Source organism: Octopus sinensis, unplaced genomic scaffold (assembly GCF_006345805.1).
Source record: "Octopus sinensis unplaced genomic scaffold, ASM634580v1 Contig10380, whole genome shotgun sequence".
In the NCBI taxonomy this organism is placed as follows: domain Eukaryota; kingdom Metazoa; phylum Mollusca; class Cephalopoda; order Octopoda; family Octopodidae; genus Octopus; species Octopus sinensis.
The window spans coordinates 179,543-204,636 of record NW_021832123.1 but is presented as its reverse complement, the minus strand read 5'-3'; the positions used below and the strand labels follow the sequence as shown (position 1 = coordinate 204,636).

The 25,094-nt window shown below is 36.5% G+C and overlaps 1 protein-coding gene across 1 annotated transcript; it reads left to right on the top strand.

Moving 5' to 3' along the window:
- The first annotated feature begins 13,988 nt into the window (after positions 1-13,988).
- On the top strand, positions 13,989-23,934 carry LOC115228372 (tyrosine--tRNA ligase, cytoplasmic-like). The gene is made up of 6 exons (XM_029798970.1): positions 13,989-14,220; positions 19,976-20,781; positions 20,813-20,997; positions 21,035-21,179; positions 23,335-23,480; positions 23,769-23,934. Exons 1-6 carry the CDS (start codon positions 13,989-13,991, stop codon positions 23,932-23,934), a joined length of 1,680 nt encoding a protein of 559 aa, XP_029654830.1.
- The last annotated feature ends 1,160 nt before the right edge of the window (positions 23,935-25,094 follow it).

Below are 25,094 nucleotides of genomic sequence, written 5' to 3'. Positions count from 1 at the left end.
CTGCACCACGTGGTCAGCCTCCGATTCCACCATCAACTCCACGAGGACCTCCCAGTACATCCCAAAGTGGGTGATCAGTCACTAATCGGCAGAAGTAAACTCACAACCTAGTCTCCCCGCATGTCCTCCACCTCCCGGAGTACCGGCCATCCCCTCCAAGCCCCCACCATCTGTAGAGGGAGTAAATTCGCAACCATTAACAAGTGGCATTAATTATTATTTTCTAGACCTTGAGACCTTCCGATTCGATCCCTTAACGACTTTGCCCCCGCCTCCTCAATTCACGGACGCATTTGCTCGTTTTGGTGGGAAGGAATAACTAATTATGATTTTCTTATTAAACATTCTTGATAAGCAATTGACATAATTTATTAGTACTTTCCACTGTTTTCAGGCAACCAAAGTCACTGATTGACTAAAATGAAAATGAGCAAGATCAGAACGGACAAGTCTTATTTGATTACAGTCCAAGAGAATTGCAGGCGGCATTAAACAGGTCACAATAAAGGCAGTATTTCCGGAGTGACAGAGGAGAAATATAACCTGTGGAAATTGCATTAGTTTCTCTAAATGGTCATACAAAATTTTTCTGATTCAACATTATTTTAGAAATCAAGTTCTTTAGGACTTTTCTTGCAACAAAAGGTTGGGCTTTAGCCAATCACAGGCGGTCAGAATGTACAACAGAAGTAGTTTTGCATATTCCAGCCCAATCCCTTTACTTGTGCCAAACACATGACGAGATCTTTGTCAGAATTGGTGGCCAAGTGACTATGTGACAGATTTTAGACTCAACCTAGACTGTCCATGATAATAAAAGTAAATAAAATGGATCGTTTGCTCAACAAATCCTGTTCTAGGCAGTATCCAAGTAATTGTAAGTTTCATCTTTACTCTCGAACACCGCGTCCTGAGGAGTATCACTTTTCCAATCAGGGAGGTCTTGCGCTTTCTAAGTCACAAATACATAAAATGACTTTCAAACAGTCTGGGCTATATTTAATCGAATAAGTCAAATTAATTTCTCTAACTATGTAGTTTGAACATAAAATAAATACAAATTTGTTAGTCAAGTTAAATATTTTAAATTAGTAAAGATAATTTAATTAGTTCGGAGGTACACCTGTTCGAGTTGTCCTTTAACCAAAGGCTCTCTCATAAATTGGCACTTATCCCCCTCCATCACAGCAGAATTCCACAGCATTTTGGAATTACACCAAGAGAATAATGAGCAGCTTAACAATATATAATTTTTCCGAGGATTAGGTATTGTGTTATGAGGAATCGGAAACTCATTTTTCACAATTTCCACAACATGAGACTGGTTAAGCAACATTCCACATATAAGTATTGCCTACAATACAAAAATGGACAGAACATGAGAATTTGCATTTGTGGAGAACGTCCTGCATTATTTTTGGAAATAATATTTCCATAGCAGTTCGAGGTAGTCGAACATTCGCAGCCAATAATGTCATGTCCGACGGGACATTCGATTTCTGAATATCTTCCAGAGGGACCAGACATCCATTGAATGTTTTTAAAATACTTTGAAAGTTCTCTGGCTCTTTTTACGTCCGGAATTCGCGTTGCTTGGGGTTCATAAGAATCTTTGGTGCACACGGCTTGAGCCTAGGAATTATACATTCGTCTAAACTTGGATGAAACTTCTATTTTCTGTAGTATAGACTGAACATTCGTTGCCACGAATGTAGGAACGGCCCGAATATTTTGAGTAGCATCGATTCAGATGATGTTGGGAAGGACATTGAACTTTTGTTTTTTCTGACAAAGCGCGAGTAGGACTGAAAATGACGTCACTGGTCACTTCTGTTTCATAGTCATCTATTTAATGAAGGATTTACAAATAAAACATTTGCAAATAGCAATGATAGACGGGGAGTCCATGTATATAATGCAAGTGTTGTTCTGATAGACAAAATTGATAATTTCTTTTCTAAATTGGTGATTTTACAATTATTTTTCACTTATTTTCCAATACACAACTAAGAATAGTTTCGTCCTTTCCACACCCGATAGTGAAGTTAGCCAAATAGTCGAATTTTATTTTGCGGTATATAATTTTCGAGTGAGGAAAGCTTTTGCACACCGCAAAAGCCTGGTCTTTTACGTGTTTTGACGAATCATATGCCTGACAGCCCGCTTTATCCAAAAACGCAGACGAGTCCTTTGCATAGCAACCAATCAACGATTCATTGCAGGGACATTTGGCGACTAACTTGTAACCGTTGTAAGCTTGTCGTTTTAATGGAACTATTCCATAAACGTAAAATTACCACCAATAGTGATAGGCTTTACTTGGCAGTCAGAACAGGGTGATAAAAAATGACAATCACTCCTAAGTAGTCCCTTTATTTCATTAAACGATTCCTTCGAATTTGGTCTGTTTTTTATTGAGGTGGAGTTACCCTGGACTTATTAAACAATCAGAGATCCTTCCGTCGGATGCACCGTCTAGAGGTCCAACAACTGTTTTAACATTGTCGGATTGTACGCAACCAATTGACGCCTATGTGTGGAGAAAATTACGTACTTGGGCGTTCCTGTTGTTATTGTGATATGACACTGTGCAGATTCCGTTTTGGACGTCTGTCGAAGCACAGTCCGACGGAGAGGAGCATTGACATGATTTTATTGTATATCCACGAGGACAGGCTCCGATCGAAGTAAACTTGCCACTCTTGTCAACATTCCAATGCCCAGTTACAGTCTGATCAATTCGTTCTAAACAAATGAAACTGTCGTCGGATACCAAGACAGGAGACCTGAACTAATACCCCAACCCATTTGTAATGGAAGAATGTATCCAACACAATAATATAACATGTATTTCCACTTGTACTTTTTCTATAAAAATTCTCAGCGCCCTTGCTGGTTATTTTAAGGAAATATATTTGCCTGCTGTAGAATCGGCAGTCAGTCAGTTGAGTATTTGCAGGGCAATCAACGTGGATAGTTTCTTGGACAAAATAGTTGATTGAAATTATTCGGTATTTGTCCATCGGGATGCATACGACGATTGTCTATCAAGTCGAATTGTCCTCAGTTACTTGGAAGGATGATGTGTTTGAAGAACCTCGTGCTGTGCATATATTTTCATCCACATATGACCCATCAGCAGATCCGAGATATGAACAAGAGGATATAATTGTCCCAGGAGGGCATTCCAGGGTGGCAGGAAAATCATCTCCAGACATGTTCGTGGTACGTATTGTAAATTGACCATCGACTATGTTAGTAGTACAAATTCGAGATACCAGTTAGGTTTAGTGCTTTAGTGACGAATAATATTAACCAAATCATTCACAATTTTACGGCTTTTTTTCTTTAAATTATTTTCTTAATGTTAAGAAACCATAAATTAGCACACTTGATTAAATAAATATTATTTTTCTAACAAACAAGACTCTCTGGCTAAGGACATTTTTCTATTTCAGTTCGTTTATTTCCTCAATTTCTGACATCTTAAAATAGTCTACAGGACCTGACAAAAAATTAGATTTGCTATAAATCGACTATTTTCTTAGAGAAGTAGCACTATTTTTGAATAGTATTAATTTTTTGTAAAATTTTAGAGAAAATGAATTCGAGTAAATAATGACATTTAATCAAACGAAATTTAATGTGCTAATGATTAATGAACAGAAAATTCAGTCTTATGTTCTGACGTTGTTGAAAAGACAGTCGAGAACATAAAGATCAGCTTAACGAGGCCACGCGTTTTATTAAATGACAGTTTTCGCGGAGCACTGCGACCGAGATTTGTTGAAAAAGTCAGCTCGTTTTTCTCCAGTCGTTTGTATTCTTAGAACTTTTTCAGCCAATGTCAGTAAAAAGTTGATTCGCAGTCCTGTTGACGATTCTAGAGGTTTTGAAGAAGAGGGAGACAAACTTAAAATCGTCCAAAATTTACACATATTTGTTCATTTTGGTTCTTCAGCTTGAACATTGGCAGAAACCAGGTTGCTTAGTGTCTTTGGTAAAATCGTCAGAGAAAAGAAATCAACACAGGTGGGATCCCAAACTAGAAACTTTCCTTCCCTAAAGCTTTAATTAAAGTTGGAAATAATTAAGCTCAAAATATCAAAAATTGTATCGGAAAAAATGTCAATCATCCAGAAGTAGCTCTAAACGCGATTAAAAAGTGTAATTACATATTTAGATTTCTTTTTTTTTTGATTTTTTATTAAAATAAACAATCTTTCCTTTATAAAAAATTATTATAAATGCGACCCTCGAAGCGAAAGAGTTTTTAAATATATGAAATAAATTCGATTAATTAATAGTTGCTACAAAATTGAGATTTAAAAATGTTTTAATTAAATTTACTGTTTGGTGTGTAATTTACTCATTACTTATTTTATGATCAAGATATGCATGCGGAAGAAACGAAAGCGATTATTTCAGACATAAAATCTAATGGAATGCTAGACAAATTAAGAAGCACCTGTCTAAAATCTCTAGAACTAACAGTAGACTAATATTTACCATATTTAGACATACAAAGCTCTAAAACAACAAATCCACGAAATTGTAGGCGACTACCTCAAATCTATCGATATTACTTCAAAAATATCAAGATCTAGGCTTATTGATGTCATTTCCGACCAATTACTAAAGTACTAATTCATGTCAACGTAGGGCCGACCACATAACTGAGGAGATTGACTCTATTGTCGGGATATTGGTTGCAGAAAGTAATGAAAAAATTGATAGAGAGATCGCTAAATATTTATCGAGTTATTGCTAGTCGATTATTTTTAGAATCTGTAAAAAAGAAAAATCTCGTTCGAAAAATAAGAATTAGATATTTTTATTATTAATTTTTTAATAAATAAAATGTCTTTATTTTCGTTTCGTTCTTGTGGGGAACAGTTCTCTTACACGTTTTTGCACGCTGAGATCATTTTTTATTTTGAGACCACAAAGATTATTAGATGGGTCAGATTTTCTTATTTTGTGCTCTAAAACTAGTTATTTGTGGTCTAATGTTTTTTTTGTCAGGTCATGTACTGTATACTTTTAATTTAAGAATTATCCTCTTTTAATAAATACAAAATTTGGTGTACCTTTTTAATATTTTTCCTAAAGTTTTTGTAAGATACTGCGATATTTTTCATCCTTATAATCAGAAAAATGCACGTTAATCTACAATACTATATAATTGTTACAAATTTAAAATAGCAAACGAAGGCACAATATGCTTGTAACTTAAAATAGCTTTATTGCTCGTCGCGTCAACTTCAATCATGTGTACCATAGATGCGTACATGAATGTCGTGTTGCGATATGGGCCACACGACTCTGATGGTCTTAGACTGAATTCAGTTTTATCAATTATTACTTGAAATAAACAAAAAAGTTTGGAATAGTGTGTAGTCCAAGTATAATGATGAGGGACACAATTCCAAATAAGTTAGACTGAGTGTATTTGTTAAGTTTGCCCGACGAAATATTATAGCAACTGATATGAATCTAAATTTTTAGAAAAATCAGACAAACAAATTTTAATGAAAAGATCCCAAATAAATAAAAAAGTATTGTAATGCTGATCAAAGGCACAAAAATCACAGTCAAACTTAAATAAATATTTGATAGACAAACGAGGCAATTGAGTAAAACCGAATGAGCTGAACAATGTTGTCACTCGCCACGTAAATTAGAAAGACTAACATGGATCCCAGGAACTATATTTTGAGTCACAGAACTGACCAGAATGTAGAAATAAAAGTAAACCGAAAAAATGTTGATCGAAACTAATCAAAATATTAAAAACACAAACCTGGCAAGTTTAATTTTTAGTTTTGTTTCGGGGGAGTAAAGTTCAACTTTTTCAAAAAAATTAGCAATCAACGACAATAATAATCCGTCGATAAAATACACAAACGAGGTCAGAAACTCCAACCAAAGATTGTCCTTTCATCTTGACATACAAAGTTACAGGATTGTCGATCGTGACTTTATTGGCGTAGTAAAGAGCGATCACATGTACAACAAACAGGACTACCAAAACAAATCCCGTTAGAGTTCTTATAAACGTGTAATAAATTTGTTTATCAGGTGTTTTCAAACACTTTTCTCTCTCCTTGTTGTCGATCAATTTTTTCTGAATGTTTTGACTTGGAAATTACTATTAAACTAAAGAAAATTGCTTTTTGTTTATTCTTGAACTCTAAGCTGAATATGCTTCGGTGTGCGAAAAGAGTTTTGATGAAGTGGACGTTCAAAGTCATGTAATTTTCACTGAAGCCTTTGCTTTATAGCTCTCGTTGACTCTATGGCTAATAATAGTAGTAATACATGTAAAAAAGATAGACCAGTTGCAGAATAAAACTTGAGAATATAATTGGATAGTACAAAATAGAAAAATTAAATTTCCACGTAAATTTGTCATAGTTTCCGTAGAAAAGAAACGAATTTTCAATAAAACCCTTAAATAGTAAATCAAATCTACGTTTGCCGTCAACACGTCAAAAAATGTAAAAGACGCTAAAAAGAGCGGAACTTTAAAAATTATGAGTGGTATGAAAAAAAGACACATAAAAAAATTAATTGAATGAAATTGAGAACAAAGGTCATCCACAAGAAGTGAAAGTAAATCATCGTTCCATAACCAAAAGTCCCTTCAATGAGCAACTTTAAAACACCTGTAAATAAATTGAAAGAACTTGCTCAAGTTTCCGTTAATTTTTGATATATTTTCTATATTTCGACGTTTGTTTGGAATTGCTTCTCTTTTTTGAGATAAAAAGTGATTCAAAGAAGAATTGTACAGCTCATCTCTAAGATGAATTCAACCACCAACCGGAGACATATTTTTTGATTTATTGTTGTTAATGGCAAATCTTTGATCAGGCCGTTTAGAAATGAGACTTCGTTTTCCTTGAAATGACTGTCCATTTGAATGGCACTTTTAATTTCATTTTTATAAAGTTCGTAATCATCCGTGATTAACGTGTGTTCCATTTGTTAATCGAAAACTGAAAAAGTCGCTAAATTTTATTTAAATAGCTAACCCAATAGAATAAGAACGATCAATAATTAGCATTACAATAAGAATAAAATTTTAATCAGAGAAAACAATTTTTAAGATTTGAAAAATTATGTTGTCTTATTTGGTAAATACAATCCAAATAGGATTTTATACATTTATCAAAAAGAATTATTGCGGAGGATGACGAAACAGATTTGTTTAAGTTAATGTCATGAAAAAGAGAAAATCCAGATTATATTCAAACGACTAATGACTTTGAAGTTTTTGAAGTCATTTAACATAATTGAAAGATCATTACATGATATCGCTGATTTGACAATTTTTGCTTATCTCCATGCGAACGATAAGTCAATAGTAAAAATACGGGCTTAACAGTCGGGAATCGTTCATACCAATTTTGATGAACAGGACAAAGGTAGAAGAAATGCTCTGATAAAAAGACTGTCGAGTTCATTAGCTGAAGAAAAAATGTACTAGTTAATAATTTGCATATTTTTTTGCGTCAATATTGACATTTTCTGTATTATTCGTGTCTAAAAATAGGATAGTTTCGTCATTAATTGTCTGTTTTTGTGATTTTTTACAAATATTTATATTATTATGGTCGACACAGGCATAAGATCAAAATCACTGGAAATACAATGGAACTACAAAAAATTGCATGAACCTATCTATTGTCTATATAGATTCCCCAAATCTACTCTAACATTCATTTATGGTGAGTAGAAGGTCAAGTTACAAAGGAAAGATGACGATTATGTGGGATTTTTTGGGGAAAAGGTTCAGAAATCATTTTAAAGACTTTCTTGTCAGCTTTTTTAGTACAATGTGTCTATATCTGTGAATTACTTTTGAACACCCTGCAAAACACAGGACGAAGTGGTTAGGCTGTCGAAATGGAAACTATTACAAGTTTATATTCAACAAGATTGACTCCATTTAAAAAAGATTATTACTGAAAAGTTGTAACATGACATAGTGGCGAAACGCTTATCTAAAGTTATATTATCCAAAACCCGGATATCGTAGTTGAAACAGGTTTGAAAAAACGAAGTGCATTGTTTGGCACTTCAAGAAATCATTTCAACAAATTATCGGAATACTTTGGAACATTATCTGACATGATGTTGTATTAACGATGAATAAATCTGAAAAAAAGGATTATTAGAAACCTTAGTCCTATTAACAGCCCCTCAATTATCGTTTTAAATCATGTAAAAGTAGGGAATTCCCCTGAATAGTCAAAGTGGCTTCGGATAATGATTTTCGATGTTTTAACTGGGTGCCAAAAATACACGAATATCATCTACCTCCTTGGAATTGATTTCAGCAATGCTATTGATTGCATCAACAGAAAACAGCTAATGAATTCATTAAATAGGCCATTAAATGGTGCTTCCTTCTCAATGAAACAAAGCTAGCTGTCGAAATTGGAACTAAACACTCTGAAAAGTTTCTGTCAATCGGACTCCACGAAGAAATTCTTTGTCTCCCGTTCTATTTGTTGTCTATTTGGAAGCTGGGTTGGGAGATCTAAAAATAAAGATAGGCCTAAATGTCTCAAAATTACAGAATTCATATATGAAAATGGTGTAGATTTTGTATCCGAAAAGAATCTGCTAATTTATTATCTTTCAATGTAATAATTTCACTTAGAAAAAAAGAACTGAAAAGACTATATTCATTCCATAAGAAATTGGACCAAACTATACGCAATATTCAATAGAAAATGAAGCTTTCGTAACAAAACGAACAACTGTCAACATATTGGACTATTCTGTTCAAGTGCACTATTTGGAAATGACTTGAAGGTAAATTGAGAGACATACATCAATTCCGTGGGAGACCTGGACTCACATTACTAAAGTGCCTAAAAGAAGACTATATGAGGATCGAAAGAAAGCATAATCTTGATAAGGATTCATTAATTTTTTGCACGGTTTATCTATTTAATATGTTAATAAATTCATGATTTTTTAAATTAATATATTAATTAAAATTAAATGTATAATAAAATAAATATTCAAATCGTTCTTGTGAGCATTATTATTGCACTTAATGTGTCATTGTTTGTTTTAATAAATAGTAACCACAAATGTCTCATCATAATAAGCCCCCAAACGATCCTTACGAAGTCCAGCCCACTAATTACACCTCTCAAGGAGTACGACTAATATCTCGTCCAGAATACCCCAAACATCCTACCGAACCAGACCCACACTTCCAAAGTATTCCCTCCAATTACCCCCAGAAATCCTAAGATGTCGAGGATTCTTCCTCAACATAATCTCCCTCTGCAGCACCGGACCTTACCAGGACAAGCTATCAATGATCCTCGACCAAATCCAACGACTAATAGTACACCCCCAAGTCACGTGCAGAACGACGAAAACGACCTCCCCACCTTCATGAACGTGATAAAGTCACATTTCAAGGCGGATACCCCTTTCCACGAAATAGAAGTGCTCGTGAAAGTATTTGTTTGTTTTATTTCTGGAAACGCTCAATTCTCTGAGGAAATGTCTTCTTTCGGGGACTATTGAGATAAACGGGATTCGGCCACCTCCACATATAGGTTGATTTGATATAGGTTGAATTGACGGCATGACACGTTTCGTTTCTCGTGGTGCAAAAAATAAAACTATCAAAAACTCAAAATCTTCTGTGTCTCAAGAGCTTGAACGCAAAGATGAAATCCGTATCAAAGATGAGGAGGGGTCACACTCCTCTCAAGTCTCTTTGAACAATCCAAACTGTACTGAGTCTCTTGTCCTCTCGCTGCAGATAAAAAATTATGCGATTGGACGAATAAAGTCCTTTAATATTCTAACCAAATCCGAGACTGCACAGAAGGCCCGAATTACTGCCAGGAAGTCTGGGGACTTTACCCTCGAATTCTCAAATTCTAGTGATAGGGACTCGTTTGTGAATGACTTCGAGTATAACAAACCATTGGCCAGGACGGCCATTATATTTCTGCGTGCAGTCTGCAACCATCGACCGTAGTCTTGAAGGGAATACCATCTTGGGTCTCCGAGGAAGACCTGGATCTTTACCTCAAAGAAATTCTCAACCCCGGTTTTACTTTCCAACGGTTCTACAAAAATGGACGGAGTATACCTGTTGGAAAGTTGAGTCTGAATTCGAGGGCAGAAGCCACTTCGCTTGTAAGGATGGGAATCGAAGTGGGATTTCAAAAAATACGATGCGAATGGTTTAAAAACCCAGCAACAAGATGCTTTCGCTGCCAACAATTTGGTCACATTGCTAACTTCTGCAAAGAAGTGGAAAGATGTCTTTTCTGTGGTGGTGATCATAATATGAAAATGTGCCCGATTAAAGGAAAAACTGAGAAAAAATGTATAAACTGCGGTCTGAGTGGGCATTTGGCTTGCTACGGTGGCTGCTCTTCAGCTAAGGCAGCCACTGAACAACTAAAAAAGCAGCTCAGTGCCAGGGACAGACTGGCCAAAGCAGAACACTCAAAAACTGTATGGTCAAAAGCGGAGGCCGTTGAATCTGTATGGCGAAAACCCACAATTTCCCGCTGTTTTGACTCCTCAACGCAAACAGATGTTAGTGAAGACGCAACTTTGCCTCCCAATACACAACACAGAGCCTCCAACCCGCTTTAAGAGGAAAGCACCAACTATCGACGTTGAGCTTACCTCTATGATTCGCAAAATAATCGCTATATGCGATGAAAAAGGCCTCGATATCAACAATCTGTTGTCCCTTTCTCTTGGAAGGGAAAGGATTGATCAGGCGTGAGCCCCTTTCTGTCTATTATCGCTGTGAACGCACGTTCTCTAAAGAGAAGGCGTTCAGAGATTGAGGATATGTTATCCCATAACCCCGTGGACCTTTTGATCGTAAACGAAACAAAATCAAAAAACATGATGATTACTACTTGGATGGCTATCGTTCCCTTGATATTAAGTGGAAGCCGGGCTCGATCGCTGGAACAGGCACTTCTATCTACTACAAATCAACTCTAAGGGTGAAAAATCTAAAATTGTGTCCGAGGAATTGTGTGAATTCCTCACAATCGACGTCCTTCTGGAAAAAGGGTGGTAACAATCGGAGGGATGTACTCAAAATCCCTTTCCAATTATTCATCGCTTATCAAGGACTTTTTTTGCCGATAAACACAATCATTTGTCAATACTCCTCGGGGATCTAAATGCCAAATGCACATCTTTTGGCTGTCTGAGAACCACAGGGATGGCATCATTCTTAAGAAGCTTTCAGAATCTCTCAGTTTCTCGGTCATCACATCAAAAACCCCAAATCATTACTCACCAGGAGGGTGGGACTATTTGGGCGTAGCATTGGTCTCTATGTCTACTCTTCAATTTATGGAACAACCGTACACCTTAAATGATATTGGAAGTGACCATCTACCAATTTTATACAAACTCAACCTTGGACCTTTAAAGGGTAAACCAACTTTTATACGATATAACCTCTCGACTATAAACTGGGAACACTACCGAAAATGTTTTACACTTTATCTGAGCAATTTCGCTCCTAAACTTGACGAAAATTCTTCATCTGAGGACCTCGAGAAGTCTAGCAATTCCCTTATTGGATACATAAAGTCTTATCTGGAAACATATTCTACAAAAATCGTCTCAAACAATAGGAAAACTCACATGCCAAACATGAATGTTGAAATCCTACTAAGGAAAAAACAATGTCTAAGGAACAAACTCCGGCGCTGCGCAGATTTTCGTGACCGGTCCGTTTTGGAAAGTGAAATCTTCACCATTACGGAAGAAATAAGAAATCGGCGAAGGTGGCGAAGGATAAAAAATGGAATACTGAGTGCAAAAAGCTACATAAAGGAAGTCCAAATTTTTGGAAGGTCTACTCGAAATTAACCTCGACGTCTGAGAAAACTATACCTAAACTGCTAAAACAAGATGGATCCCCTGCATCTCATGAAGAAATCCCGAACATATTTGCTGATAGTCTCAAAAGAATACAAGAAGTCAATCCGGATACAAATCTATCTGATTCAGCTTTGTTTGATATGGAAAAAGAGTTGGAAGACAATCTTAGCTCATTACCAATGTGCTCGGAATCTATAACGTGCAAAGACGTGGAAAATGCAGTTAGATACTCCAAAATAACGCTCCGGGAAAGGACAAGATAACCATGCGCATGTTCAAAGAAGCTCCCAAGCAACTTTACGAATATTTGGGATGTCTCTTCTCCCGCAGTGTGAGCTTGGGATACGTCCCTTCTTCATGGAAACTGACGGAGGTAAGGATGATACGGAAGCCTGGAAAACCTGGTTACTTGGCGACAAGTTATAGGCCTATAAGCCTAATTCCTACCATCAGTCGAATAATGGAAAGGGTAATGTTTGAACGACTCTCTGAACACGTCGAGAGAAATGGTTATCTCAAAGACGTGCAGTGGGGCTTTCGGAGGGGTCGTTCCTGTGCTGACTGTCTTTATACACTCATTCGTCGATTGTAAAGGCTCTGGATTTCAAAGAGTGTCTGACAATTGTGTTCTCTAGACATCTCAAAAGCCTTTGATATGGTTGGCACCTCGGTCTCCTTAGACATCTGGCGAAGTGTCACATAGACAAAGGACTATTCCTATGGCTAAAAGACTTCCTCCGCGACAGGCGCTCTGTGATAAGCTTTCTGAACTATGACTCGGATGAACTGAAACTTAAAGAGGCGTCCCTCAAGGATCAGTCCTCAGTCCTCTATTATTCAACATTGTGATGAGCAATCTGCCGTCTCCTGTCAACACATGGACGGAAATTTTGATATACGCCGATGATGTTGTAATCCTTGACATTTCATCGAAACCTGCCTTATCCGAACAAAGGATTATATCATATATGAATACAGTGGAGCAATGGTGCGATGAAAATATGTTCATTATTGCGCGTGAGAAGTCCGCATTACTGAGAATCACAGAAAGCAGAAATTTAATAAATTTACCGTGCCTGATCAAGAACATACCTCGACAAAACTCAATTAAATATCTTGGCTTGTTCATCGATGAAAAGGGAAACTATCTCGAAAACGCAAAATTAAGTAAAAGGAAAGCAACTAATGCTCTGTTCTGCCTGAGGAAGTTAAATTTGGAGCCTGATACTTTCCTCTACGTTTTCAATACGGTGATCCTACCGGGACTACTATACGGAAAAGAGGGATGGTACTTCTCTAAAAAGAAGGACACCATCTTAACTAAATTTGAAAAGTCTCGCAGGCTCGCTTTGAAGCTTGCTTACCACCAAAAAGTTGAAGATCCAATCCCCCTGTGGCTTGAAAGTAAATCCTCCATGGTCGGTGAAACTGTCGAAAAAGCTATAAGTGGTTATAAATCCAACTCAATTGTCACTGGGACGTACCTGCAGAGGTAGAAAAGAAAAAAAAAAAAAAAAAAAAAAAAAAATTTACTTGAGGGGGTCTCTTTTTTTTCTGGGAAGAAGTCGATAGGGTAGTCCTATTGTTTCATTATACAAACTCCCCCCTAACCTTTAACCCTTCTCTGTTTCCAATAAAACTTCCTATTCCTATTCCTATTCCTCCACATATATATAGACATCAGCCACTGCCTGTGAGAATGATGTCCCCACAAGTGCCCGTCCTGGTCAAGCAGACACCCCCTATGAGTCGATATGAGGATAGGAGGGAGGTCCCGACTGAGGAAGTGGTGGAAATGAGTGAGGACACTCACCTAAGTCACTACAAGGACGACTTACTAGTAGTGATGGACGCCCTCTGTCTACGATTCACAGCAATTGGTTAGTTGGGTGAGTGAGTGTAGCCGGGGAGTACAACATTCAGGAAATACCGATGGAGACACTCATGTTGATTTGCAGGGCTACGGAGTGCTTTATGAGGCAGTTGGTGGAGAAGGCCATCACTGTGTCTGAACATAGGTCGGAGAAATATATGGTTGGGTGGGAGGACTGAGTGAGTAGAACGACCCCCGATATGAGATGGTGGATGATGTGAAGGCACAGTTGCGGTATATTGAGGACTACAATGAGTTGGAGAGTCGGAGAAGGGAGGAGTCCACCATGGAGAGTCTCAACAAGGCATCCAAATGCAAGGCACGTTTTTCTCAGCCGGAGTATTTGGAGATGAAGAAAAAAGTGAAAAAGTGGAGACAGGAGAATGAGGATCAGGTCAGAAATAAGGAGTCGAATGAGACGGCTTTGGCTGCTCTTGGTCAGAGGAGAAGGGAGATTTCTAGCAGAGGTGGGGAGGCCTCTTCCTATCAAATGGTGTGTCTCCCATTTTATTTTTAGAGGTCGAAGAGGATCACTTTGAAGGATATTTTACATGTTCTCAAGAGAGACCAGTATCCATTGAGTAGTGCTGCTAAATATAATTTACCTTTTTCTTAATGTTTTTTGGGAGTAGACTCCCTGATTATTTTTTTATTATTTATAGTTTAGTTATGGAATAAAAAATAAAATATTTGAGTGTATGGAGTCTGGTGGTGATCAAAGTTCGTTCGAATTGGTTTGCTTTCCAAGTATTTGATTATTTAATATATATAGTTCTCCACAGTGTAAGAAGGTCTCAGAACACATATGGACTACAGTACAGCGACTACTCAAGTTATAGTTCACACTGCACACGTGTCATTCAACGTGCCAGAAAATCACTCAATTTAAAATGCAAGACAAAAAACAATTTTATTCCAAGGCCAATCACTGCTGAATATCTCACCAACTCGAGGTAATCGTATTAGGGTGAGGACTAGATATCTCGAAATGTGTGTCTTTTTAGTGGAACGGTGTCTAACCCAGGCATTATCCCTCCTCCGAACATCTGGAAATACAAGAAGTCGATTTCGCGTCAAAAGAAGACTCAGGAAAGCCTCTATTCTGGCCAATATTCTCAATAATGTACGAAAGGAGAGAATTGAGGTCATCGAGTCCTTAACCAACCACGAAATTGAGGCCTATTGAACGTGGGTGAAGGCAACCTGTTCATTTCACAACGAAGAGTGGATTTCTGCTGCCATTTTATTCAACAGATCAAAGTTAAGCCGCACTATTAGTAATTTAGGCGGATTTATGGCCTGTTGGGTAGTAAGGGTATTCGTCCCACAGGGAGGAGTATTCCCAGATGGTGGAGGAGATTAATAATCAGCTGGAAATCTGTCATTACAGTCAGAGGGATTCAGCTGAGGCAGAATTGGCTGTCCAAATGGAGGAGTCGGGGATTGACCAATTGGTACATGTGCTAATTTAGTGAAGGATGCAAATGTGGGTAAGGGTCATGTTAGAGAAGTGTTTGTGTTTGGTCGACCAGTCGAAATTGATTCTCAGATAAACAAAAATGAGCATTTTCGTGCGTTTTTGGAGAGTTATTTCATTTTGATGGAAAAAAACGAGGAGACATTTTCAAACTACCAGCAATTAGTTATAAATGGGGGGAAATTTTTGGATAAAATGAGACCGAGGCTAAAAATATCAGTAAATTGAAAATGAGTCGATTTTTGTAGAAAATGGAGGAATTGTTGGACATGTCTGTGGGGGATGTGAGTCCACGTGACGCAGTGTGTGTGTTTGTATATTATTGGACGCTTATATACTCGAATAAACGAGATTGGCTGATAATCGGCTCAATGGAGGGGAAGGGGACTACCCACGAATACAGGAGAGGGAAGTATAGGCCGAATAAAACCATAAGTGAACGTCTTTATTGCCTCTACAGTCGTGTTTCAGCTGTACTGGCTGGTCTAGTATTGTAGAGGATTGATAAACTGATGAGGATGTTGTCTTTGAGGGAGGATGTCTGTCTTTTTGAGAGGATGAAGCACGAACAGACCATTTGCTGTGCTCTCGGGTGATTTCTCCATGTCTCATCCACAGGGCATTTAACAAAGTGAGGAGTCTCATGCAGAAGAAGAAGTATGGACAAGTAGTGAATTACTGTCGTGACAGTGGCATTGAGAGAGTGATTCAAGTGCTGAGGAATGACGGAGGTGACTGGGACTTTTGGATTACGTGCTTGGAATCGTCCCTTTCTCAAGTTCGGGAGTGGAGTAGGGAAGTCATGTGTGGTATGTTGGGGGATGTGTCGATGAGTGAACAAATTCGGGTATTTGTGGGTTCTAATCTCAGGCCGTGAGTAATGTGTTGTTGGGATATTCAGAATCTACGCACATGTCTCTGAAACCAATGTATTTTGACATTGCTTTCCAACGACTGGAATACCCGTGTGAGTTTAGACCAAGAAAGGAAGGAATATTGCGTGGTCTGTTTAATTGGTAACAGTCAATTGATTAATGTTGTTGTTGCATAACACATCAAGATATGAGATCCTCTCTAACGACTGCGTCTAATGGACTTTATAGGGAAGTGAACCGGGACACCGGTTGAGGTGCTCAGTCGAATGGTCATCAACACGACAAAGGTTGAAAAAGGAGAGATCGAGTTGTTCGATTTGTGAGTGTAGTGAATGATAATTGCGAGAGCGGAAATAGGAAAGATTAATCTGAAGCGAACGGTTAACAAGTATTTAAGGGGATGAATATCCGGTGGAAATTTATTGAGAATGGAGTTAGGTGTCAACCTTAGAATTGTCGACGTTTAAATAAAATCGTGAATTCTTTTAATTGGATGTGAAATTGGTTCGGCCATTAATTTTGAGTTAGGAGTATTGCTTTTCAGGCGTATTCTTCAGTGAACAACCATTTTTTATTTAGCACATTTAGAGCAGTGGATTTACGGGAAACGAATAGGAATTGTGTTTTTTTTATATTTGGATGTTCTAAGAAGATTAGTATAATATGTGACATGGTTTGCGTTACACCTATGGGCCGCGTGATACCTGACGTGACCTTGAAGCTTAACTTAATGTCAATATTGTAATTTTTTTTTTTTTTTTTTTGGAAATAAAACAAGACAAAAATTACAGATAGCTAAGTTAGTTAAAGGCCTCACGATATTGTAATTAATATTTTTTTTTTTAATATTAAATCTTTGTTATGAAAGCAAGAAAGAAATTAAAGATAGCTAAGTTAATTAAAGGCCTCACGAGACACCCGACCAGCCTCGCGAATGGCGAAGCCGTTCCCTCGGATCACAGCAATCGACAGACGTTCCAGAAGCCAAGAAAACTCTCTTGGATCGTGACTAGTCCTTGTAATCCGTCGACCGAGCGAAGGAAGCGGAGTGTCTTGGGACCGAAGATCCCGGAGGACTCCACGGAAATTGGAGTAAAGAGCAGCGAGTTGGAGAGGTGGCCGTACTTGAGAATCTTTCGCTCCTCGGCCTGCCTGGAAGCGTGCCCAGGATTGGCGGCGGACAGAGCGAGATTTCCCAGCGAGAACGTGTCCGAGCAGGTAGAATCCCAAATAAGGGATTTCCCCTGCTCGTAGGGGAAGGTGGACATGCCGTCAGGGCGTTTGCCATCCCCTCTATCCAATCCAACAGGTTCAAGGATTGACGGGATGCCTGCTGAAGCGAGGGCTCTCTGTATGACTGAGTTGAGTTCACTGTGACGGGGGGCACGACCTGCACTCCGCCGGCAAGCGAGGGGATGCAAACCGTACTCGTAATTAATATTAAACTTCAAAGAATAATAACTTGTTAATTATTTTTTAAGTCTGGACATTGGCACAATCGAAATTTCGCTCATCGAATTTTTTATCTATTAAATTTAAATGTTTAAACTACCTCAACGCGATTGTTTGATAAAATACTGATAATTTCTGCAGATGGATAATATGGAGATTCAAACTTATCCAGTCGCAACGAAGGATTTGTTCCAAAGTCTTTTTTAACTCGAACCTAAACATTAATTTTTATGCATACTTTATCACCAACACTAAATTCATACTTACTATTGTAAACATTCATTTTTCTGTTCATCGCTTTGTAATAATTAGAATTAGGATCAATGAGGTTGATTTCGAACTGAAATCTTTTCGGACTTGTAAACGAATAATTACAATCATCTACATATAGAAATTCAAATTACATGAATTTTCAATTGGACTCGGACAATTGTTTGCATCATCGACTTGATCAGGACTCAACAAATCATTACTTCAATTATCTAAGAAATAATTTTATAATTACAACCATAAAATATTGTATTTATTCCACTTATTCCCCGGTATCTTTCAAAAGAGCTCTCATTAGAAGATGAGTGGACAGAAATGTTATAACTGTACACTGCATTTTCTAATTTTTTCAGGCACTTTTTATTATCATTGTCGATCATTTTTGCCATTTTTCTTGTAATTGACTGGTTGAAGCGTTCGACAATCCCTTGTGAGCGGGGATTGTTTGGCCTTCCGTGAATTCGTTTGATATTGAATTCCTCACATAGATTGGTCATTTCACGATTCTTGAATTCAGTCCCATTATCGGACTGAAGAAATTGACACGGACCATTTAAGAAAAATAATGATCTGAGGTTTTCACAAACTTCATTTGAGGACTTAGTGTAGAGCGGCCTCGCAAATGCAAATCTATAAAAATTGTTGAAAAAACTAACCTGCTATATACGTCAATGACCGTTAAAATCCATTTAAAATTTTTATTTATAGTAGAAAAACTTTTCAGATCTATAAGATCTATCTGAAATCTTTCATTTGGGCAAGTGCAAAGACATGGTTATTTATATCTCCAATCTAGGATTTAAAAAAGTTAAAACTTTTAAGGGTCGCGCAAATTTACAAATTTCACAGTTTCGAATGACTTTTCGAATAATCTCATTTTTAACTGTGAAATATCGTTGTCGACATTCATATTCAATTTTGTTAACTCCTCCATGCGAGAAGTCATGCAAACTTTTAGCAACGATTTCCATTTCGGGTTCATTGTCTAGACAAATCACTAGCTTGTGATCTGAATTCTCACATTTAAGATACAATCTATACATTTACAATTTGTATGATACCTTTCATTAATTACAGTAAAATTTTCAATTTTCTTAACTAGTCTATATTTTTTTTGCTTTGTAAGATGTTCATGAAATTTATCCTGTAAAGCATCTTTTAAAATTTGATATTCCAAACTATTCTTTACATAACCTTTGTACGAGGACATTGCTGCAAAATATACTTGCACGCTAGAAATAACTCAAGAAATTTAGGTTTTCCACCAAAAAATCAATTTCTGATAATTAAATTCCTACAAATATAATTTTTTGTCAAAATGAGAGAGTCTTTAGCTAATTTAGTAAATTATTAAATGATAAGAATGAGTCGCGGTCTAATTAAAAGATTTATAATTTAATCCCATCAATGTCATAATTGCACATTTCAAGGTCACGTCAGGTATCACGCGGCCCATAGGTATCGCGCAGCCCATGTCACATAATAGTCCAGATGGTCGATGAGTGTTCATTTCAGGCTCATAGCCTTGTTTTATACTGATCAAAGTATTATAGTGGAACATGTAGATAGACAGAAAACCCACTTTAAACTTGCGTAATTTAGTACAGAGAGAATATATTGTTTGTTGACTTGTTCAATTTTTTTTGAGAATGAAGTTGGGAATGTTTATTTAAAATTGTAATTTTTTTGTCAACAGCATTAATTAATTAAATGTCACGTGTGGTTGTAAACGTTGATGAGAAATATTCTTTAATAACACGAGGACTGCAGGTTAGATCACATTAAAGACTCCTAGGAAGTCTTAGGAGAGGAGAAAATAAAAGAAATTATTTCCCATCGCCCTCTCAAAGTGTACTGGGGAACCGCCACCACAGGGAAACCCCACATTGGCTATTTTGTGCCACTAGTAAAAATAGCACAACTCCTCAAAGCGGGCTGCCAAGTCACAATTCTCTTGGCAGATCTCCACGCTGTTCTCGATAACCTGAAGGCCGGTTGGGACCTGGTCAACCACCGAGTGGATTACTACCGGGAGGTGATATCCGCAGTCATGTCCTCGTTGGGAATCCCCACCGACGACCTTGTTTTTGTGAAGGGCACTGACTACCAATTGGACAGGTCGAGTAATTTTGACTACAAATAGGAACTATGTGATTGATATGTTTAAAATGACCACTTTGGTGACTCAACACGATGCCAGGAAGGCAGGAAGTGAGGTGGTCAAACAAGTGGACCATCCTCTCCTTGGGGGATTGCTTTATCCCTGTCTTCAGGCACTCGATGAAGAATATCTCAAAGTGGATGCTCAGTTCGGGGGAGTCGATCAAAGAAAGATTTTTACATTCGCGGAAAAGTACCTCCCACAGTTGGGGTATGCCAAGAGAGCTCATTTGATGAACCCAATGGGTCACTATTTCCCCCTCATTGTAGTTCCTGGACTGACGGGGGGCAAAATGAGTGCTTCAGACATTGATTCTAAAATTGACTTTCTTGACCCACCCAAAGTGGTTCAAAATAAAATCAGGAAGGCTTTCTGTATGCCGGGGTCACTCGAGGACAACGGAGTCCTCGCATTTCTTAAAATGGTCGTGTTTCCAATCCTCGACTTTAAATCTGTCAAAGTCTTCTTTGTTGAGTCTCCTGAATTGGGGACTGTCGAGTACTTGTCCTACGAGCAGGTTGAGGAGGACTTTTTGTCTCTTAAACTTCACCCTGCCGATGTCAAGGCTGCACTTTCACGGGAAATAAATTATCTTCTTGCCCCAATTCTAAAGGCGTTTGAGTCGCCAAAAATGCAGAAGATTGTCACCTCGGCGTATCCTGGTGATAATAAAGCACGTGTGGTGACCCCTACCGTTGAATCCGTTGTTTCTGACCCCACTGTCTGCGATTTCCGTGTTGGGAAAATTATTTCCGTCAAAAAAGTTAGTTTTTTAATCAAAGTGGCAGCACGAGAACGCGGATTCGTTATTTGTGGAGAGGGTAGACGTGGGGGGAGGCCGAATACTCACAATTTGTTCTTCGTTGGTGAATTCGTGCACTGAAGAGGAATTGTCGGGAAATAATTTTGTGTTTTTGGTGAATTTGAAGCCGGCGAATTTGCGGGGGATTATGTCTGAGGGGATGATTATGTGTGCTAAGGGAAGGAGGGATGAATCAGAGGAGAGGGAGACGTTTGGTTTGTGGTGATGTTGGCAGAGTGGAGCCGTTGATTGTGCCTGAACAGTCACAGGCGGGGGATGTCGTTTATTTTGATGGATTTCCTCCTCAGACAAATCAAGTTCAACTTAATGCTAAGAAAAAAGTGCTTCCACGTATTTTGGTAGGATTTGTATGATGGATTGAAGAGTCACATGAAAGTTGGGGATGACTTGGGCGTAGTTTGGAAGGAGGCACAAATGAGGACTGACCGAGGACTTGTTCGGGTCAGTCGTGTGCCGCCTCTCAGTCGAGTTGAGTGATCACGTTTTTCCTTGATGTTTTCTCTTGTGATTCGATTATTTAAAACATGTTTCAAACAGTTTCAAAAAAGTAAATTTGAATGTCGGCTTTTTAAAAGTATTCGACTATCATTTTGCATTTTATTTTTCTAAAATCACAAACTTGATATTACCTATATCTTCTAAAGTTAATGGACTCTTCGAGAATGAAATATTCATTACTATCAAAGTCAACTTTATTTAGATGTTAAAAAATAGTTCAAGTTCAAAGTTTTAAAGAAAAATATAAATGGAAAATTATTATCATTTCAATGTGGAAATTTTTAATCACGAACAACAAAACGATTAAATTAAAGAAACTTATGTTAAGTACTTTCACATTTTCAAAAAATATATAAATATGATAAAGCATTCAATTTGGCAATGTATAACTAAATTGCAGATATTGATGTCATATTTCTTAACTTGAGCCCCTACCGAACCGTACAAAATAAGGCCATTGTCATTTATTAAGAACCTACTTCTTTAAACATTGGATTGAGGTTAAAATTAACTTATTCTAACTAAAAGCTGGTAATTTATTTGCTATATAAGTAAGAAAATTTGGAGGTGTATGTTGATCGGTACAAATAACTCTTTGCATTTGATTAGCTAGTTATGTTTGTTGTTTGTGCTTGGGTTGCCATTCTGATGTGCAATTCAGGGGTTATGGAAAAAAACTTATTCATTTTGCATTAGTCTTGTCACTATTAGAGAAGCAGGATGTATTTTTATTTATAGACGGATTTGTATCATCTATAAATTATCCCAAACAGTATTTTTAATATAGAACATCGCAGTCTGTCAAACAAAATACAAACGAATTTTGAACATTACACGCAACTCGCAACTTAAGTAGTTCTATACAAAAGGGGTCTTATGAAACGCTCTGAGATTGAACAAATAATGTATTCTTGTGTTTTTTGAGTTTATACATTACTCTAAAGTCAATGTTTATAAGAAGTCGCCCTGTAGAGGCAATAAAGACGTTCACTTATGGTTTTATTCGGCCTACACTTTCCTCTGTTGTTGTTCATATACCACGTTCCAAGGCGCTTAAAGATAGATAAGATCTCATCGTGTTACGCAACGAAGTTATATTAATAAAAGATATTTGCATTAATGTTTAATTCATTTTATTTCGAAAACAAATGAGAAAGAGTTTAAAAAGACCTTTCAGTCTACACCTTTATTTCCCTTGTTTTACCTGTCTTCATGCATTTTTAAGTGTTTGATTTTTTTTTCATTGTTTGATATTTCTAAATAAACTTCTAAACTCACCTCTAAACTCGATTTATTTTTATTACTTATAAATGATATAAACATTTTACTAATTCATGTTGACATTAATCGAATTTGTATCAAATTTTAAAGAATCAATATCATATTTATTTGAAAAGTGCACGATATTTATTTTAAAGAATCAATATATTTTCAGTATATATAGTACTATTGTACTTAAAAAATAATGTTACCAAATATTTTAGTTTTGATGATTACATTTATGCAAGGTATGAATAATTTATTTAAATATATTAGTGAAACAGTTTGATAGACGATTAGAACTTTTGGTTATTTATGACAATCTCACAGTTATTCATATGATTCAAAGTTTTAGCTAAAATTCAATAAAGCTTACAATCCGAACGAAGAAATACAAAAAGTATTCAATGTTGTGCAGACGGTATTTCCAGAAATCCAAAATATTGCTAGTATTTTGACCGAATTAGAACTACGATCGAAATAAAACAAATAATTCCTCATGAATTTAAGAATCTTAACATTACAAATTTTTATTTGTTGGACAATTACATAAAAATGATGAGCACTGTAGACGCAATCATATTCTTGACGTTGACCTGATAATATGAATTAATAGATACGAAACATGGCAGTTTGATTTATTAGGAATAGCAATTTTTAATAGTGTGTGCAAATGGAATGCAATAGCTATGGCATTCGAAAAGCTTAATGTCTCACAATATAACAAATTGATAGACGAAACAAGAAAAAGTCAACTTGGGGAATACGATTGCTCACGAATTATTTCATATCCTCGGATTTAGACACGTGGAAGCCACAGAAGGAAATTGCACGAATGATTGCCTTATGAATCCTGTCAACTTAATTGAAATAACTAAATAGTAAGTTAATTGTATTATTCACCAGTAAATTGTCAGAATCAGTCAAGAAAAACATTTCAAGATTAGATAGTAAATTATGGGACTGTCTATACACAGAAAACACAGGTGAATGCCAATTTTTATATCACAGGAAAACCAAATTGCTACAAAGATATTTGCTACAAAATAATAAAAAAGAAACAAATTTTATCGGACGCAAGAAATAATTGTGAAAAGATGGGAGGTCGACTTGCAGTTATCGACACGTATGAAAAACTCTATTTTCTATTTGGTGCATTACTTTTGCAGCAATAATTCAGATTATTTGAATTCCACTGAAAGGTACATGTTTGAAGGAAACACTGTTGGTGAATGCGAATTTCTGGAGGACGGCTATGCATACACCAAAGAAGTCTGTAACGAATTGGAACTGACAGTTTGTGAGTTTGGTTTTGTTTTAATTGTTATTTTATAGCACCAGTAAGTAGAAAAAATTCTCATAACAAGACAAAATTAAATAATTTTGGTCATTTGTTATTTCCGAGAATAATTTGATTTATTTAATCTTTACTAACATTATAGTTTGAAATCGTATTTTTATTAAAAAACAAAACCCTAACTTGTCCTAAGAGGTATGATTGAAAATATTACACATTTTAAGATTTGAGGTTTTAAATAATTATTGTAAATTTCTAAATATTTATTTAATTAATTTGATCAAATAAAAATCGAATTTGAAATTGTACAATGTCCTGCAATATAAAATGGTTTAATTTGATTTAAATAGCCGAAATCACAACTTTTTATGAGTCAAAATATTTTAGGATACTATACAACACTACTTACAAAGTCTGGCCAGTCAAAGTTGGTCATAAAATACAATAATTAGATTATCAATTCTACGGAAAACAAAGTCCTAATTCGCTACTTTGGAAGTGGAATATAGTAAGAAATGACCTGCTTTCTGATATTTGTTCAGTTCGTGGGTTAGCAAGCACGAATTGGAGGATTTTTTCAATATAAAATATAAGACAGGCGACTATACAGCACAAGAACACCACGAGTTCAGCAAGGCGTTAATCAAGGCAGAAATATCCGTGGATTGCACTGTCCCGGAAGGAGATGCCGTCGATGATTTGGTCAAAATATTTGAGATAACAAAACGCCCGATTGAGGAAATCAAGGTGTTGTGTGTGATTTGTTGACTCTTTTAGAACATTGTCCTCAATTGTGGGCTAAGAAGAAAGGTGGTTTTGTGTTCTTTATTTGATTTAGAGATCGATGCAAACATGTATAGCCAATCTTGAGGTTTTTTTGAATTTATCTAACTATTTTTAGAAAATTGAAGGAATTAAACAACGGAACCATAAAAAGAAAAAACTTTGATAATGTCAATATATTTATTTTGAGTTTTTTTGCGATAATGAAACTTTTTTAGCGAAATTCTTTATATCTGCCAGAAGTGGCCATATTAAGGACTGCAATATATTAATAAGCCATTTTGAGATACTTCGGATTTTAAAATTTAAAGAATGATATTTGAATTGTATTCTGTAAGATTAGTCAATTAAAGTAAGATAAAAATGTTAAAAGACCATCCTTATCAATAAGTCATAATCTTGAGTATTAAATCTC

Coding starts and splice junctions, on each gene's coding strand:
- LOC115228372 (XM_029798970.1), top strand. CDS start 13,989: ATGGTGGATGATGTGAAGGCACAGTTGCGGTATATTGAGGACTACAAT. Junction 20,782..20,812: donor AAATTATTTCCGTCAAAAAA/GTTAGTTTTTTA, acceptor TGGCAGCACGAG/AACGCGGATTCGTTATTTGT. Junction 23,481..23,768: donor TTAATTGAAATAACTAAATA/GTAAGTTAATTG, acceptor TTACTTTTGCAG/CAATAATTCAGATTATTTGA.